The 15624-nt window shown below is 37.5% G+C and overlaps 3 protein-coding genes across 3 annotated transcripts; 2 read left to right on the top strand and 1 right to left on the bottom strand.

Moving 5' to 3' along the window:
• Positions 1-818: 818 nt before the first annotated feature.
• On the bottom strand, positions 819-5264 carry LOC110869068. The gene is made up of 4 exons (XM_022118361.2): positions 5009-5264; positions 3606-3723; positions 2500-2615; positions 819-1494 (listed from the first exon to the last, which is right to left on the bottom strand). Exons 1-4 carry the CDS (start codon positions 5096-5098, stop codon positions 1021-1023), a joined length of 798 nt encoding a protein of 265 aa, XP_021974053.1. The 5' UTR covers positions 5099-5264; the 3' UTR covers positions 819-1020.
• A 1840-nt stretch (positions 5265-7104) lies between these two features.
• On the top strand, positions 7105-11036 carry LOC110869069 (U-box domain-containing protein 62). The gene is made up of 8 exons (XM_022118363.2): positions 7105-7595; positions 7858-8164; positions 8970-9051; positions 9226-9283; positions 9407-9492; positions 9586-9681; positions 10476-10546; positions 10688-11036. The coding sequence occupies exons 1-8, from the start codon at positions 7160-7162 to the stop codon at positions 10812-10814; spliced, it is 1263 nt and encodes a 420-aa protein (XP_021974055.1). The 5' UTR covers positions 7105-7159; the 3' UTR covers positions 10815-11036.
• Positions 11037-13380: 2344 nt separating this feature from the next.
• Positions 13381-15061, top strand: LOC110867131 (G-type lectin S-receptor-like serine/threonine-protein kinase RLK1). The gene is made up of 2 exons (XM_022116269.1): positions 13381-14300; positions 14518-15061. The coding sequence occupies exons 1-2, from the start codon at positions 13381-13383 to the stop codon at positions 15059-15061; spliced, it is 1464 nt and encodes a 487-aa protein (XP_021971961.1).
• Positions 15062-15624: the final 563 nt, after the last annotated feature.

Genomic DNA, 15624 nt, shown 5'->3' with positions numbered 1-15624 from the left:
CTTCTTATTGTGATCTTTGCAACAAGGATGAACAATTATATTATATTATACTTATAATATTTATTTATATTTATATTTATATTTATATTTATATGAGTGAATTTCAAGAATTGTCCTTTATCTTTATACCCATTTTCGGTCGCTGTTATTTATGTTCAAAATTGACGAGTTTTGTCCTTTATGTTTTCATATCATGCACGTTTTGTCCTTTAGGCCTAACTCAGTTAGTTTTTTCAGTTAAATTTGGTCATGTGCTTTGCATATGAGGGCATTTTTGTCAATTCAAAGGTTGCAGAAGCTTTGAGCTGTAAATCTGCGGTTGAACTTACCTTTGAATGACAAAAATGACCTCATTTGCAAAACATAAGACCAAATTTAACTGAAAAAACTAACTGGGTTAGGCCTAAAGGACAAAACGTGTATGATATGAAAACATAAAGGACAAAACTCGTCAATTTTGAACATAAAGAACAGCGCCTGAAAATAGGTATAAAGATAAAGGACAATCCTTGAAATTCCCTCTATTTATATTTATTTGTATTTATATTTATATTTTATTTTATTTTATATTAAAAGATGAATGGAATGAATAGTATCTTTGTAAATGTGCGCCATTCAGTTTTTTTCTAAAGGTTACCACTGACTTATAACATGCTAGTGCCACGTTTATACCTCTAATCTAGCCTTAGACGACCACATTAGAGAGAGAAAGAAAAAGCAAAAAAACTCCACCACTCTCGGTTTCTTACCTGGATTTGCGAGCTTAACCGACGAATTTGATACAAAACCATCATATACAACATTTTTGGTCTAAATCATTTATTCTTACAAGCATTGCTTATAACATAAATCTAGTAGAATAGTCAATAATCCATAATTTTTACAAAATAGGAATCAAAATTGCCTCTCAAAATTTATAAAAATTTTAAAAATCTGAAATTTGTTTTAATAATCTTTCTTAATATATTGTAAAAAATGTGAACATCTTTACCTTCATTTTGGACACTTTCATTCAAACTATTAATCATCCCATTCCTTTTTCCTTCCATTAGAATTAGGCAACTTTGTAATAACATCATTTTCTTGTTTGACTTGTTTGACTTGTTTGACCAAAACATGATCATCACCACCAGATTTCACAGGTTTTTCTTTTTCATCATCCCATTGATCATCCCAGTCTTGATCCCAATTCTCGGTTTCTTTTTCGTCCATGTTCACCGATGTTGTGTTTCTCATTTCAAGTTCGCGGTATGGGACCCCGTCAAGGTGTCTGCTTCGGGTCCTTAGTTTGAAAAAAGTCAAAAGTCCGCCTATGATAAGTAGTAGGATTACTAGGTATGCACCATTAGTTCGGGTTATGTAAGTCGCGTATGAAGTGTGTTTCTGGTAGCGGTTTTCAGGTGGTGGAGCTGCAGCTGTGCTTATTAGACAATCACCGTCGCTAGTGGTCAACGCTATCGTGGAACTTAAGTCAACGTCCGAGGAAATATTGACCTGTAACAAGCATAAGGTCAAACATGTCGTTAATCAGTTTTGAGTGTTTAGGTAAACAGAATGTTATTTGGACCCATTTTCTCATAAGAGTAAAGTACACGGATGGTACTTTTGGTTTGCCAAAATTTTGGATTTGGTCCCTAGCTTTCTGAAAGTACATAGATGGTCCTTATCGTTTGCACTTTGTAACGCATTTAGTCCCCAACCAACTAATCTAAAGGTTTTAGCATGTCCAAGTTAGGGACTAAATGCGTTACAAAGTGCAAACCACAGGGACCATCCATGTACTTTTGGAAAAAGTTGGGGACTAAATGCGTTACAAAGTGCAAACCATATGTGTACTTTTGGAAAGCTATGGACCAAATCCAAAAATTGGGTAAAGAGTTAATTACTGTTTCCGTCTCTGTGGTTTGTCAAAAATCACTATTGCAGTCCATTAGTTTAAAAATTGCGATTTCAGTCCCTGTGGTTTCACTTTCGTAACCATTTCAATCCATTTATTCTGTTAGTACAGGGACTGAAATGGTTACGAGGTGGACTGAAATGGTTACGAAAGTGAAACCACGGGTACTGAAATGGCAATTTTTAAACTAATTGACCGAAATAGTGATATTTGACAAATCACAGGGACAAAAACACTAATTAACTCTTTGGTAAACCACAGGGATCATCCGTGTACTTTACTCCTCTGGTAATTTATAGTTAACACACCAACTATTATAGCTATAATAAAAACTTTGTGCGTTACCCTAACCTGGCCCGACCTGAACTAAAAAACTGGACATTTGACCCGTTACCCAACTCACTCATTTAGCCACTTATAACATAAATATAAAACTAACCATCCTTAACTTAACAAGTGCACCGAAATGTCAAAATAACCACTTAGGAAACGCACATCCGATAACCAACCGAAGGAACTTAAATATGGTTACAAAAAAGCGTTGTCTAAAATCCTTGATCATGAAATTCAGATTCTAAACATGTGAACGAAAAGAAACGTACCGTCTTCATTTGGTGGCTTGTTATGTTTATATCCATGAAAGTATTGTTAGCAGGAAGTATCATAACTTTCACACGCTGCAGGCTTTCACCGTTGTTATATACATAGAGCCGCGTTTCTTCATCATGAAAAGAGCAATTACTTTAGTAACATAAAGGAAGACGATTATAATCATGCGGGTAGAGGTGGCAAAATGGGCTGTTCGAGCGTGCTATCAGCTATGTAACGGGTCAAAAGAGTAATTTCTTAATACACGTCGGGTTGACATACCAACAGACTTTGTATTTTATAAATAACTAATGCGTTGAATACGATTATGGAAACAAGCAAACTCTACTAAAGACGATCGATTTATTAGTTTGAAAGCATTTAAGCACACTTTGGGTGACCTTCGGCCCGTTGACCCATCTATACTTACCTAAGTACCTAAGTAACTGACCCGTTGGAGACAACATATCCTAACCATGTCATTTCTAAATAGAGTAAACTGCCATTTAGGTCCCTGAGGTTTGATTACTTTTGCCACTTTAGTCCAAAACTCAAACCTTTTGCATTTGGGTCCCTGTGGTTTCAGTTTTATTGCCATTTTGGTCCAAAAATGAAATCAGGTCATACTTGTCTTATAAAATCCTGCAATTTTGTCATTTTCCTTAGGGGCAAATCAGGTCATATTTGTCTTATAAAATATGGTATTTATTTATAAAAAAGAAATGATCATTTTGCCCCTACGGAAAATGACAAAATAACAGGATTTTATAAGATAAATATGACCTGATTTCATTTTTGGACCAAAGTGGCAATAAAACTGAAACCACAGGGACCCAGATGCAAAAAGTTTGAGTTTGGACTAAAGTGGCAAAATTGACCAAACCACAGGGACCGAAATGGCAGTTTACTCTTCTAAATATCCTTTAACTTTATACATCATAAAATCACCATGATTCAAAATCATGACACCAAAAAGATTTCATTTACCCTCAACAATCATACTTCATCTGCCATTAAATATTTAACCTTTTTTACATATGTAACATCATGCCTCTTTTATAGAATATACTCAAATGCATCATCAAAATTCCAAAAGGGTAAAAACTAAAAAGATAATTACCACTTTGAGAATAAGTCAAACAGGCAGTTATATTCTTCAACTGGCAACTTCTAGATGCTCTACTGCAGGTTTTCTCGAAATTTGATCCACCATAAGAAGGGCTAGGTGAAGGAGAAACCTGAAAAAAGTTAGCATCTTTATCAAACTTAAAACACAATATAAGGGGAGGGGGGTGGTCACTAGTGATAGAATTCTATCACTCACAAGCACCAATCAAATTCCGCCATGTCATCAACCATTTTTCCATCACTCAAAACCTTTTTTAGTGGGGGTGGTCATCACTCACCACCACACCCAACAATTTCCCCCCAACCAACAATTACACTCACAAAACAAAACCATCACGCGTTGAAAAAATAAGGAAAATGGATTTCGTTGAAAATATAACGCGTGGAACTTGTGTTGTGGGGTGGGAAAAATACACCATAACGCGTTATGGTATGTATCACGCGTGGACAAGTATTGCCGCCCCGCCTGGCCTAACAAGAAATCATATCAAAATTCAAACTTGAACTTAGGGTGAACGGAGTGGATAGGTAAACACATCGGCAAAGCGGTTTACCGAACGGTAACACCGCCGCCATCTGTGTTTACCGCTCGGCGAACATGGATGATCGGTGAACCTTTGCCGACTCGGTCAGAGGGAGGGAAAGGGGAGAGAGATGGGTGTGTGGTGGGGTCCATTCCTTGTCAACCAATCACACATTTTTCCTTTTTTTTAAATAGTTTACCTAAACCCCATTAGGTAAACCAACGCCAACGTTTTTTAGCATTAGGTAAACAAAATATGTAAATTGACGTGGCACTGTTTGATTAGGTGAATGAGGAGTTTACCTATTCCAAATAGGTAACCACTCCCCTTCACCCTTAAAAAAAAGGTAAATGCACGGTACCCGGTACCCCTGACAGCGGGAGGGATCCCCCTCCCCAGTTTGCTAACCGACCAAGCGCCCTGGCGGTGAATTCCCCAGTCTGCTCAGGGTAAGAATCGAACTTGCGACCTCCCCCTTGCAGGTTTTAAGATGGGTGTCGGTGGCCACTGGGCTGACACCCAGTGGTTACTACCCTCACCCTTAAAAACCACATATATATTAGTTTAAAATCAGTATCATGAACACCCCGTATAACAAGAATTGATCATATCATATAAAGATTCAAACTTGAACTAAAAAACCACACATAGATTAGTCTAAAATCATATCATGAACACCCCATATAACAAGAATCGATCATATCATATAAAGATTGAAAATTGAACTTGAAAACCACATATTGATTAGTCTAAAATCAGTATCATGAACACCCATATAACAAGAATTGATCATATCATATAAAGATTCAAACTTAAACTTAAAAACCACATATATATCGGATTAAAATGAGGATAAAGAGAGAAATGGTACGTGGGTTTGTTGGTATAGGTGTCTGAAAGAGTATGATTGCAGAGGCAAGACGATGAAAAGTGTGGTGATGAACAAACACCTGAAACTCATTTTGCAGCAACTGGATGTTTGGGAATAAAGATTGTACTGATAAATGGGGGGGGGGGGGGTATAGAAGGAGAAAAAAATGGGGAAGAAGAGTTGTAGTTGACGGAGAAGTAGAGAAAACGCGTCTGCAAATCAACATCTTCTTCAATTCCATTCCGAGAATACGACGACGACGATGACTAAGGAAAAGTCATTCGCTTATAACTTTGGATCGGGTGCCCGTTTACTCTTTATACGGACCATATTTGGCTTCTCTCTAACGGTTCGGTTTACGGTTAATTAACTGGAATATTGCCCAACCGAACCAAATAATTTGGCTACGGTTTAAAACCAAATTAACCAAATTCAGCCAAATGATTTTTTTCCGAACCTGTTTATTTTTGAGTTATAAACAGATTCAGAAAAAAATATATATATAAACGAAAATCATACCAAATAACCAAGTTTGAACTTGGTTACGGTTACAAACCGAACCAAATAACCATATTTTTATTTTTATTTGGTTTTGGTTTGGGTTTTGTTTTTTTGTTGTTTTTTTTTTCAAATTCGGTTATATCGGATAATGAACATCCCTAACTCTACCAACAATGTTTGTTTGGAAAACTTGATCACCTACCAAAATTCATGTGGTTGGATGTGGATTTTAATAATAGTGTTGGGGTTTTTTGTTTCATTGTTAGTCTTGTCACACTAGAGATATAGTGAGGTTACTCGTGTGACCGAATTATAACTAGGGAGTAATGATGTTAGTCTTGTCACACGAAAAATCAACGAATAACGGGGTAATTATTGATACTTATATCTCCCACGGAGATATCTAATCACAACTAAAAGATATCCACATAAATCAGAGTATGAAAATTATCACAGAAAGAACGAAAATGTCACCACACAGGTTTATAAAACAATGTTCATAGTTTTGTATGTCCACCCTACACCGATCAGGGGTTCGTTCCAGTTCCTCGATCACGCTACGTTTAATGGAGATATAATTCACTCACACATCATATTTTTTTTCACTTTCTATAATCATGTTGACCGTCAAATCATAGAAAAGAATACTTATTTTAATCTCACTATGAATCAAGGGCCATCTAAATTGTTTTCCCAATTGGAATCGAAAAGTCATTGTAAAGCATCAACAATAACTGCTTGATAAATTTTAATAAATTAAAACACTAATAATAAAATCACAAAAAAAAAAAAAAACACTTATTTGACCCTATCTGATTTATAAATCTCTTAGGCTCGAGGTTTAAAGTTTAAAGCCCTTGGAGCTTTATAGTGCCATGTCAGAGCTATGTTACATAGATGCTTTAAAACTCGCCCCTTTAACTTGCGTGTAATAGTTTAAAGCCTCTTTAAAACCATCCTATTGATTAGCTGGAAACAATAGGTCCTACCTTCAGTTGCCATTAGCGCTCGTTACTGGGCTGGCGGAGGATCGATCGCACCCCCTTTTGGCGAGCATGTGATGGGTAGGGAGCGCTAACTGTGTTCCAGAGTTTACTAATGGAAGGAAAGAAAAAGAAGCAAAAAGAAAGTAAAATTATTTTGGGTTTCAGAGTTTCATTTAAGTAAGGAAAAGAAAGTAAAATAAAACATGTCGTGTTCCCGAGTTTCATTTAAACATTCCAATTGGAATTGGAATTGGAATTTGTATAGGAATTAGAATTTGAAGGAATTGAATTTAGAATTTAAACATTCCAATTGGAATTGGAAATTGTTGGAATTGGAAATTGTTGGAATTGGAATCTCAATTCCATTTTTGTTGTGTTTCATTGTCAAATGAATCCATCACCTCGGCACCCACAACCACCGGTTCGGGTCGAAACGGTTCGTGTCGAAACGGTTTGAGTCGAAACGGTTCGATTCACGGTACTGGTCGAAATGGTACGCGTCGAAACGGTTCGATTCATTTGCCCTGGCATTAAAATTTTAAAAATAGTAAAAATAGAGTGAGCACCGTCAAACGTAAAAGTCAAAGTCAATCGCCTTCTAATTCCCAATTTCCCATCACAATTAACAAAATTAGGGTTAGGGTTTTACACTTTCATCACCACCATGGCTTCCGAAGAGATCGCTCTAGTACTCTCACACTGCTCCGATAACCACCACCTCCTCTTCCACCACGACGCCACCCTAGGCTTCCACCGCAATCCGCCGCACCAGCCGCCGCCTCAAAACCACCGCCCTAACCACCATACCGCCACACACAGCTCCGGCAACAACAATAACAATGACAAAACCACTCGAGAGCTCACCGGCTTCATCGAGCATCAAAATCGCCACTATGAACATCACGCCGGTGCCGAATTCCGCCGGAGCTTGCCGGAATCTGCTCCGCCGTACCACCGTGGCGTCCACGAGTGGGAGGTTAGAAGCGGTAGGAGTTCCAGCTCACCTAGCGGTGATGGATCGGAGAGTGACGATGATGACGTCGACGATATGGATGATGACGTCAGCGGTGAGAAAAATGGTGATGTGAAAATGAGGCATGGTAAGTTTTTATAATTTTATTATTTCTAAATTTTAAGCAGTTTTTTTATAAGATTTTTATAATAAGTATTGAAGCAATTTTGCTTAATTCTTGTGATTTTTATAATTTTATAACATTATTTGTGATTGTGTATTATTTTTGTTAGGTTTTGGAGCAGTTGTTTTAATTTTATATTTTTTATGGTTTTTGTGATTTTTATGATTTTTATGATTTTTATGATTTTTGTAATTTTTATATATGTTTGTTAATTGTTCCGTTTTAGGTTCGGTTAGGGAAGTGATGAAGGAAGGGAGTGTTAGTATGTCAGGAAATGATATGAATGATGTGAGATCAAGTTCAGTTGAGAATCATCAGCAAGGGCAAATATGTCGGTATCAAAATGCTATAACGGTTGCGGATCCGAATGGTGAATTGTACTACTCGCAGTTGTTTAATGGAGTGGAGGGTTCGGGTGCAGGGTTTAAAGATATGTTGGTTGAGAATGGGTGCGGGTTTAGTGGACGAAAGAGTGGTTCATATTCGGGTGGATCAGGGGAGTCATTAAGGACGATACTCTCGGATCCTTTAACGTGAGTTTCTTTAAAAATTATATATATTATCATGGCAAGTTACCTACGCATCGTTTGATGATTGTTACGCATTTACTCCATAGGTCCAAAGTTCAGTTACAAATCTTGTAGATAGGGCTGCAAACGAACCGAACGAACACGAACAAGACCTTGTTCGTGTTCGTTTGTTAAGAAATATATGTGTTCGCGAACCGTTCACGAACACTTATCGAACAAGATTTTATGTTCGTGTTCGTTTGTTAAGGAAATGAACTTGTTCGTGTTCGTGTTCGTTTGTGTTTGTTTGTTAATTTTAGGCAACGAACAAAAACAAACGTTGACGAACACAAATGAGCACAAACTAATGTTAACACAAATGGAAACAAACGAACGCAAACAATCGTTTCATGAACATAATATATAATACACTGACACTTATTAGATATTTAATTTGTCGGAATTTTGAAGTATTTTTAAATAGATATAAAAACTAAAAACACTAATGAAATATCGAACACAAATGGACACGTTATCGAACGTTCACGAACATAAACGGACGAACACGACCTCTGTTCATGTTTGTTCATTTAACTAAACCAACGAAATTTCTTGTTCGTGTTCGTTTGTTTAATAAACGAACAAACACAAACGAACTTCCCGCCGAACGGTTCACGAACTGTTCGCTGAACGTTTGGTTTGCTTGCAGCCCTACTTGTAGACGTGTAGGATAGTAAAAGGTTCAATTTGACGTTAAGGCTTATGTTAATGTAACAATATATATAAAGTTCATGTTTTGTTACACGTTTATGGTTTTATGTTCATACAGAGGAGCTCTCATGGATGATGCGATGATATTACCTTGTGGGCATTCTTTTGGTAGCAGTGGAATGCAGCATGTTATGAGGGTGGTTAGTATGTGAAGTCCTCTTATTATGATTTATATCGTCGGTTTTTCTTTCGCAAATACGCTACGCTTCATTAGCATTCAATCTTTTGATCAATGTAGTTCATGTTTGTTATGCTTTCTAGTTCCTGATTCCAAAATATGTGCTGACTGTCGTTATGTACGATATGTTTCCCAGAAAGCATGCTACACTTGTTCGCAACCTCTATCAGAAAGCTCAGTTGCTCCAAATTTATGTAAGAAAAGTTCTTTTCTTTCTTATTTTAATTATCGGTAGATTTGGTTTTTATAACTTTGATGCTTTATGTGATCTTATCAAGTATGGTAATTTTTTACGCATTTTTGTTTCGTTTATGTAGCTCTGCGATCTGCTGTTCATGCGTTTCTTAGGGAAGAAGAGTTGCAAAGAAATCGCGCGACTAAAAGAAGAAACAAATTAGATCAGGTTTGTTTTTTTTCCTTCATGGATCATTCAAAGATTGTTATTTACAGAAAAAGGATTTTGAATTTTTTTATGTTGTCTTCTTGGCTCATGCAGGATAGAAGTAATTATGGCGATGTATCATATGCGGAACAAATCAGAGGCCGGGGCGTTCAATTTCCATTTTGTGTGTCTGAACGCGTTATTATCAAGGTTATTGATTAAATCTGGAGTAAAATGCCATTTACGTCTCCGAGGTTTGGCCAGTTTTGCGACTTTCGTCTAAAGGTTTTTTTTTTCTGCATCTTCATCCAGAAGGTTTGAAATCTTGCCATTTCCATCTAGCTCGTTAACTCTATCCATTTTTCTCTGTTAAGTCAGGGGTATTTTCGTCTTTTTTCTTCGTTAAGGGTATTTTGAATACCTGTACATTTTGCTCAATGCTTGTACATAAAGTGAAAAAGACCGAATTGCCCTCTAAGTTAAAAAAAGACGGAAATACCCCTGACTTAACGGAGAAAAAACGGACGGAGTTAACGAGCCAGATGAAAATGACAAGATTTCAAACCTTTTGGATCCAGATGCGGAAAAACAAGCCTTTGGACAAAAGTCCCAAAACTAGCCAAACCTCAAGAGACAAAAATGACATTTTACTTTTAAATCTGTTTTCTTTCTAGTTTCATATATTGATATATATCATGTTTAAATTAACCTTGATTACTTGCATTAAGACACGATTGACTGAAAAATACACCCTTTGACTTTTTTAATTTTTAAAATAATTAAAATTACAATGTTAGGATCTATCATTTATTCATCTTTGTACATAAAACATAAAACTGTTTTATAAACATGAGGTAGAAAGTAGTTAAACGAGTCGTAATCATGTTTGAAACTTATGTTGTGCGCGCCGTCAGAAACCTGTTAAACCTGTTAAGACACGATTTGCCAGCCTTACTTGCATATATTCGTGTAGCTTATAACTTTTGTAAGTATTTTATTTTCAGGGTAATAAAAGAACACCTCCTCGTTTTGTTGGTCGTGAAGCCATTGTAACAACTCAATGCCTAAACGGATGGTCAGTCTTCGTAATCAAATATTAACATCTTCATATTATTATTATTATTATTATTGTTATTATTATAATAATAATAATTATATTTATTATTACTATCTGTTCCATGAATATTAAGATATATTAAAAACCTTTAAAACACAGGTATGTTGTGAAGACACTTGATAATGCAGAGAGTGTTAAATTGCAATACCGGTCTCTAGCCAAAATCCGAGATTCTCAGCCCTCAACTGTAGCTCCAGCTAAGATAGTAACACCCAACTGGCTGTAGCCTTGGCGGGTATATATGGTAATATCGGTCACTACAGTTGTGGTGTTTGTATATTCGTAACCCGGTTCTAAAAAATGTAGAAAATTTTCATATAACTATACGATTTTGTGAGAGGTAATATCGGGTTGAAGCATTTTACCTTGAGTTCTTAATCAGCAGCTCTAATTGTAAAATATAATTATCATATATAATTTCTAATAAAAGTCTCACCATCTTTGCAAAGTATTTGCTTTTGCAATGAGACAACTGGTAACTGCAATAATGCAAAATTTATATTTTTTTCTTTGAAAAAAATGTCGAAGTGTAAATTAAATATGTAAATACTGTGAATATAACATTATGCTGCTCAAGTATAAAAGATGATTTTTTTTTTCTGACCTATTATAAAATTTTAAATCAGTAGCAAATTAAATATTAGATTCGTCAAGGACGCTAGAGTTGCACAAAACTGGTTATTTATTTATTTTTTTCTGAAAAGCTGTTCAGTTACAAGCGGGTTTTGGGTATTGTCAAAGGGGGTCAAAACTGGTCATAGTGGACTGGTTTCGAACTCGTTTCGGGTATTGTCAAAGGGGGTCAAAACCGGTTATAGTGGACTGGGTTCGGTATGTAACTAGTTTTTGAAGAGGCAAGTGATCAGTTTGGTTCCGGTTCTGGGTTTTTTTGTCGTGTTTTAACCAGTTCAGGTGTAGGATCGAGTTGTCGACCTAACGAGTCATTCAGAAGAGGTCTTAGAATAGTTCAGAGGCGGAATTCATTGAAATAGTCTTCGTTTAGCTTGTATAACACCGGAATTACTATTAACTGTCTATTTTATTGAAAACACGCGGTTTACAACTCAGTAGACACTTTGGCTCAGCGGAACTAATTTCCGTACGAAATGACTAGACCTAGCACCTATATATAGGCTGAGTAATTTCGCATGATCATGTTTCATGCGGAATTACTTGTTCAAACGAAATTACAAGTACAAACGAAATACCATGTTCAAGCGGAATTAGGTTGTTAATTCCGTGCGGAATTAGGTTGTTAATTCCGTGCGGAATTAGCTTTAACCCTAATTTTCGACATTTTCTCGTACAACGTGCCATGGTCTGTCATTTCTAATCTAAGACTCGAACGAAGATGAAGTCGACAGACAACTGCACTAACATCACGCAGGGTATTATTTGGTTGGAACTGGTTTCAAAGCATAGGATTACCACATGATAGTGTACCCGTGGGTAGGATTGGTTCCTAACAATACCTGGTTCCGGGTGAAGGCCCAGATTAAACCACCACACAATATAGAACCGGAAAACCAGGAGATGAACAAAAATAAACTCCTAAAATAAACATACCAACAATAATTGACCAATTTCTTGTCACTAAACTGCCTTACTGATCAACCTATGAGCGGACCGAGGGGAGCCGACACTAATTAGGACTCGAGCTCGTAACAATACAAGCTGAGCTGTATTGATTTGTCAACGTTCATCCTAGGTATATTCTATGCCCGTCTTCAACTCAAGCTAACTCGTGGAGTCACAAATAACAAGTCAGATATAAATTCCAAATTAGACAAGTCTTAAATAAATCGTGCCATTTCTGCAAAACAAACATGACAACTTATAAAAAATTTACACTTGGCCATTTTTCTGTACAAACCGTCTAACGCATGAGACTTGCGTTTGTAAGATCAATCGCATGTCTCTTGCATACGAATCTGCATAGTTTCGCAGTTTGACACAAATAGTCCCTGCGAGTACTATTCTATTGGTCAGTAACCAATCATGCACGAACAATAGAGTACATATTTACCAATATACAGTGAAAATTAATGATGAATACTGATTCAATCAAACTATCTCATCTAGAATGCTATACGAGCCAGTTAGCTTGAGTGAAACACAAGTTTTTACTGAACTAAATAACGAGTTACATGAGCCACAAGTTATAAGGAGAAAGACCTTTCAATTCTACTTCTTTACGTATAGAGACTTTTCGCTTCTGCTTCTGCTTCGTTGATCAGACTTTCCGCTTTTGCTTCTACTTTGACGGGATAGTTAGACAAGTAAAGAAAGGCTTCTTCAACTTATATCCTTGTCACAGTGAGCATTCTTAAGACGCCTCATATAGTTTTAGTAGGACAGTTTGTCTTTATATATATGCTGTCCACTATAGTCCACAAGAAATTAAGCTTGATGAAACAAAAATGTTTACATTTTAAATGTGGAAAGTTTAATGTGGGCCTGTGTCCTATGACATCTCCTTCTTATGGAAAGTTCAATGTCAAGATCCAGTGGCGGAGTCTGACCAAAAGTTTCGAGGGGGGGGGGGCGATCTTATATAATTTTAAAATTTTCGAACGAAAAATCTGAAATTTTACACTTCTAACCGAAACATGGGGGGGGGGGGGTGCACCCCCGGTTCCCACTAAGCTCCTTCCCTGTTAAGATCGATCCTTAACTCAAGACTTGTCCAACTTCTTTCTTATTGAAACTTCAAACACTTGCCTGTCAAGAAAAACTTTGTTGACTACTTAAAATCTTTGTCTTTATAGCGGGTATGGTTTTCATATCGTAGTATGGCTAGAGTCCTATATCTCATTCTTTCAACCATCTTTCTACCCTTTTCGATTGTAGCACAACAAATAAATGGAACTGGTTCTGTACGGGTGGGTACATCGCTCATAGCAACAGAAAATGGCAGACCATGGCTCTCACCTTCGGGTGATTTTGCCTTTGGGTTCCAACGAATTCAGCAAGATAGCTTTTTGTTATCCATATGGTATGACAAAATACCTGAGAAGACCATCGTCTGGTATCCAAAAGGTGGTCCTATGGTGCCTACAGGATCAAAAGTTGAGCTAACAAATGGGCGTGGGCTCGTACTGAGTGATCCTCAAGGTAAAGAGATATGGACTTCTGGGTCCAATAACTCTGAGCTTGCATATGGTTTTATGAACGACACTGGTAATTTTGTAATTGTTGATAGCATTTCTCGCAAGATCTGGGAGAGCTTTCGCTTTCCAACAGATACCATACTGCCTACTCAGGTTATGGAGAGAGAGGAAGAGATCAATTCAAAGATAAGCGAAACAAACTTCTCTATCGGAAGATATCAGTTGACTTTGCTTCCAAATGGAAATCTTATTCTTAGGAAGCGCGATATACCTTCTGGTATATTATATAATGTCTACTATAGTAGTGACACCAGCGATGACTCCAATACAACCAATTCTGGTTTACAGTTGATCTTTGATGAGACCGGATACATGTATATTTCCAATACTACCACAAATCATTCCCCATGTAGTAAATCCGTTGATACTAATCTGGCTCAATTCACATATCAAGAGTTGGTTGAAGCTACCGGCGGGTTCAAGGATGAACTAGGAAAGGGGGCTTTTGGGATAGTTTATAAAGGTGTAAGAGAACCCGGGCTCGTCCGTGATACTATCACGGGAACAAATGAGCACGTGTTAATGTCCACCGCCGGCAACAAGTATAACGCGTTATATGTTCAACGAAATCGATTTTCGTTATTTGTACAACGCGTGATGATTTATTTTTGTGAGTGTAATTGTTGGTTGGGGGGAAATTGTTGGGTGTGGTGATGAGTGATGACCATCCCCACTAAAAAAGGTTGTGAGTGATGGAAAAATGGTCGATGACATGGCGGAACTTGATTGGTGCTTGTGAGTGATAATTTCTATCACTAGTGAACCACCCCCTCCCCTAATAGGGGTAAAAACCGTGGCAATGAAGAAGCTAAACAAGGCATTTCAAGATGGTGAAAAGGAATTCCAGACCGAGGTCAATGCTATTGCAAAGACTCATCACAAAAATTTGGTCGAACTTCTTGGCTATTGTGATGATGGTGATCAGCGGTTATTGATTTACGAGTACATGAGCAATGGCACGTTGGCAGGCTTTCTTTTTGGAGATATGAGACCGCGTTGGAAACTGAGGAGTCATATTGCTGTAGGCATCGCAAAGGGACTTGCATACCTTCAGGAAGAATGTAGTACCCAAGTCATCCACTGTGACATAAAGCCTCAAAACATACTTCTTGAAGACTGCTACAATGCTAAAATTTCTGACTTTGGATTGGCAAAGCTTTTGATGATGGATCAAAGTCGAACGAGTACTGGAATAAGAGGAACAAAAGGATTTGTTGCTCCTGAATGGTTTAGGAACACCCCGGTCACGGTAATGGTTGATGTATATAGCTTTGGTGTGTTGTGTTGGGTTCGTAGGCTTTAGGGTAGCCGGCCCTAATTAGGGTTAGCCTGCCCTAGTTAGGGTTAGCCGGCCCTAGTTATTAGGCCCACTTAGTTAACTTGTTGACCAAGTAGGAAACCCTAATCTTGTTCTATAAATACCTATTATGTAACTGTAGTCTGTATCATTCTGAAAACAGTTGTGAGCATCTAATAAAAGTAAAACCCTAGTTGCAACCCGTGGACGTAGGTCACCTTGACCGAACCACGTAAATTCTCGTGTTCTTTATTTTCTGCTAGTGTGTGTGTGTTTGTTCCGCTTCCGCTCGAGCCTACTCTGATTCGATACCCCTAACAAGTGGTACAGAGCCAAAGGTTTAGTTAAATACACGGTTCACACGGTTATCGCAGGAGAAGGAGAGAGAGCTGGACGAGAGATCTTGATCTGCTGTTGCTGCTGTCGCCGCTGACTTGTTTACGGCCCGTACCTATTCTCTGGTTACGGCTCGTAAGGTCTAGGGTTTGCGCCGTAGGGTTTGCTGTTGCAGATCTGGTGGTTTTGGGGTGTTTAGCGATTAGGGTTTCGGTTCTTAAATCCTGGTTATT

This window comes from Helianthus annuus, chromosome 7 (genome assembly GCF_002127325.2).
Source record: "Helianthus annuus cultivar XRQ/B chromosome 7, HanXRQr2.0-SUNRISE, whole genome shotgun sequence".
Taxonomy (NCBI): Eukaryota; Viridiplantae; Streptophyta; class Magnoliopsida; order Asterales; family Asteraceae; genus Helianthus; species Helianthus annuus.
This window is presented reverse-complemented; position numbering and strand designations above follow the sequence as displayed.

Bases quoted from the DNA above. Each gene is read 5' to 3' on its own strand.
- LOC110869068 (XM_022118361.2), bottom strand. From the start codon at position 5,098: ATGAGTTTCAGGTGTTTGTTCATCACCACACTTTTCATCGTCTTGCCT. The intron at 3,724-5,008 runs GTACCATTTCTC...AACTTTTTTCAG, and splicing joins ACCTATACCAACAAACCCAC to GTTTCTCCTTCACCTAGCCC. The intron at 2,616-3,605 runs GTAATTATCTTT...TTCATGATGAAG, and splicing joins TTTGACTTATTCTCAAAGTG to AAACGCGGCTCTATGTATAT.
- LOC110869069 (XM_022118363.2), top strand. From the start codon at position 7,160: ATGGCTTCCGAAGAGATCGCTCTAGTACTCTCACACTGCTCCGATAAC. The intron at 9,052-9,225 runs GTTAGTATGTGA...TATGTTTCCCAG, and splicing joins TGCAGCATGTTATGAGGGTG to AAAGCATGCTACACTTGTTC. The intron at 10,547-10,687 runs GTCAGTCTTCGT...TTTAAAACACAG, and splicing joins ACTCAATGCCTAAACGGATG to GTATGTTGTGAAGACACTTG.
- LOC110867131 (XM_022116269.1), top strand. From the start codon at position 13,381: ATGGCTAGAGTCCTATATCTCATTCTTTCAACCATCTTTCTACCCTTT. The intron at 14,301-14,517 runs GTATAACGCGTT...TTCTATCACTAG, and splicing joins ATGTCCACCGCCGGCAACAA to TGAACCACCCCCTCCCCTAA.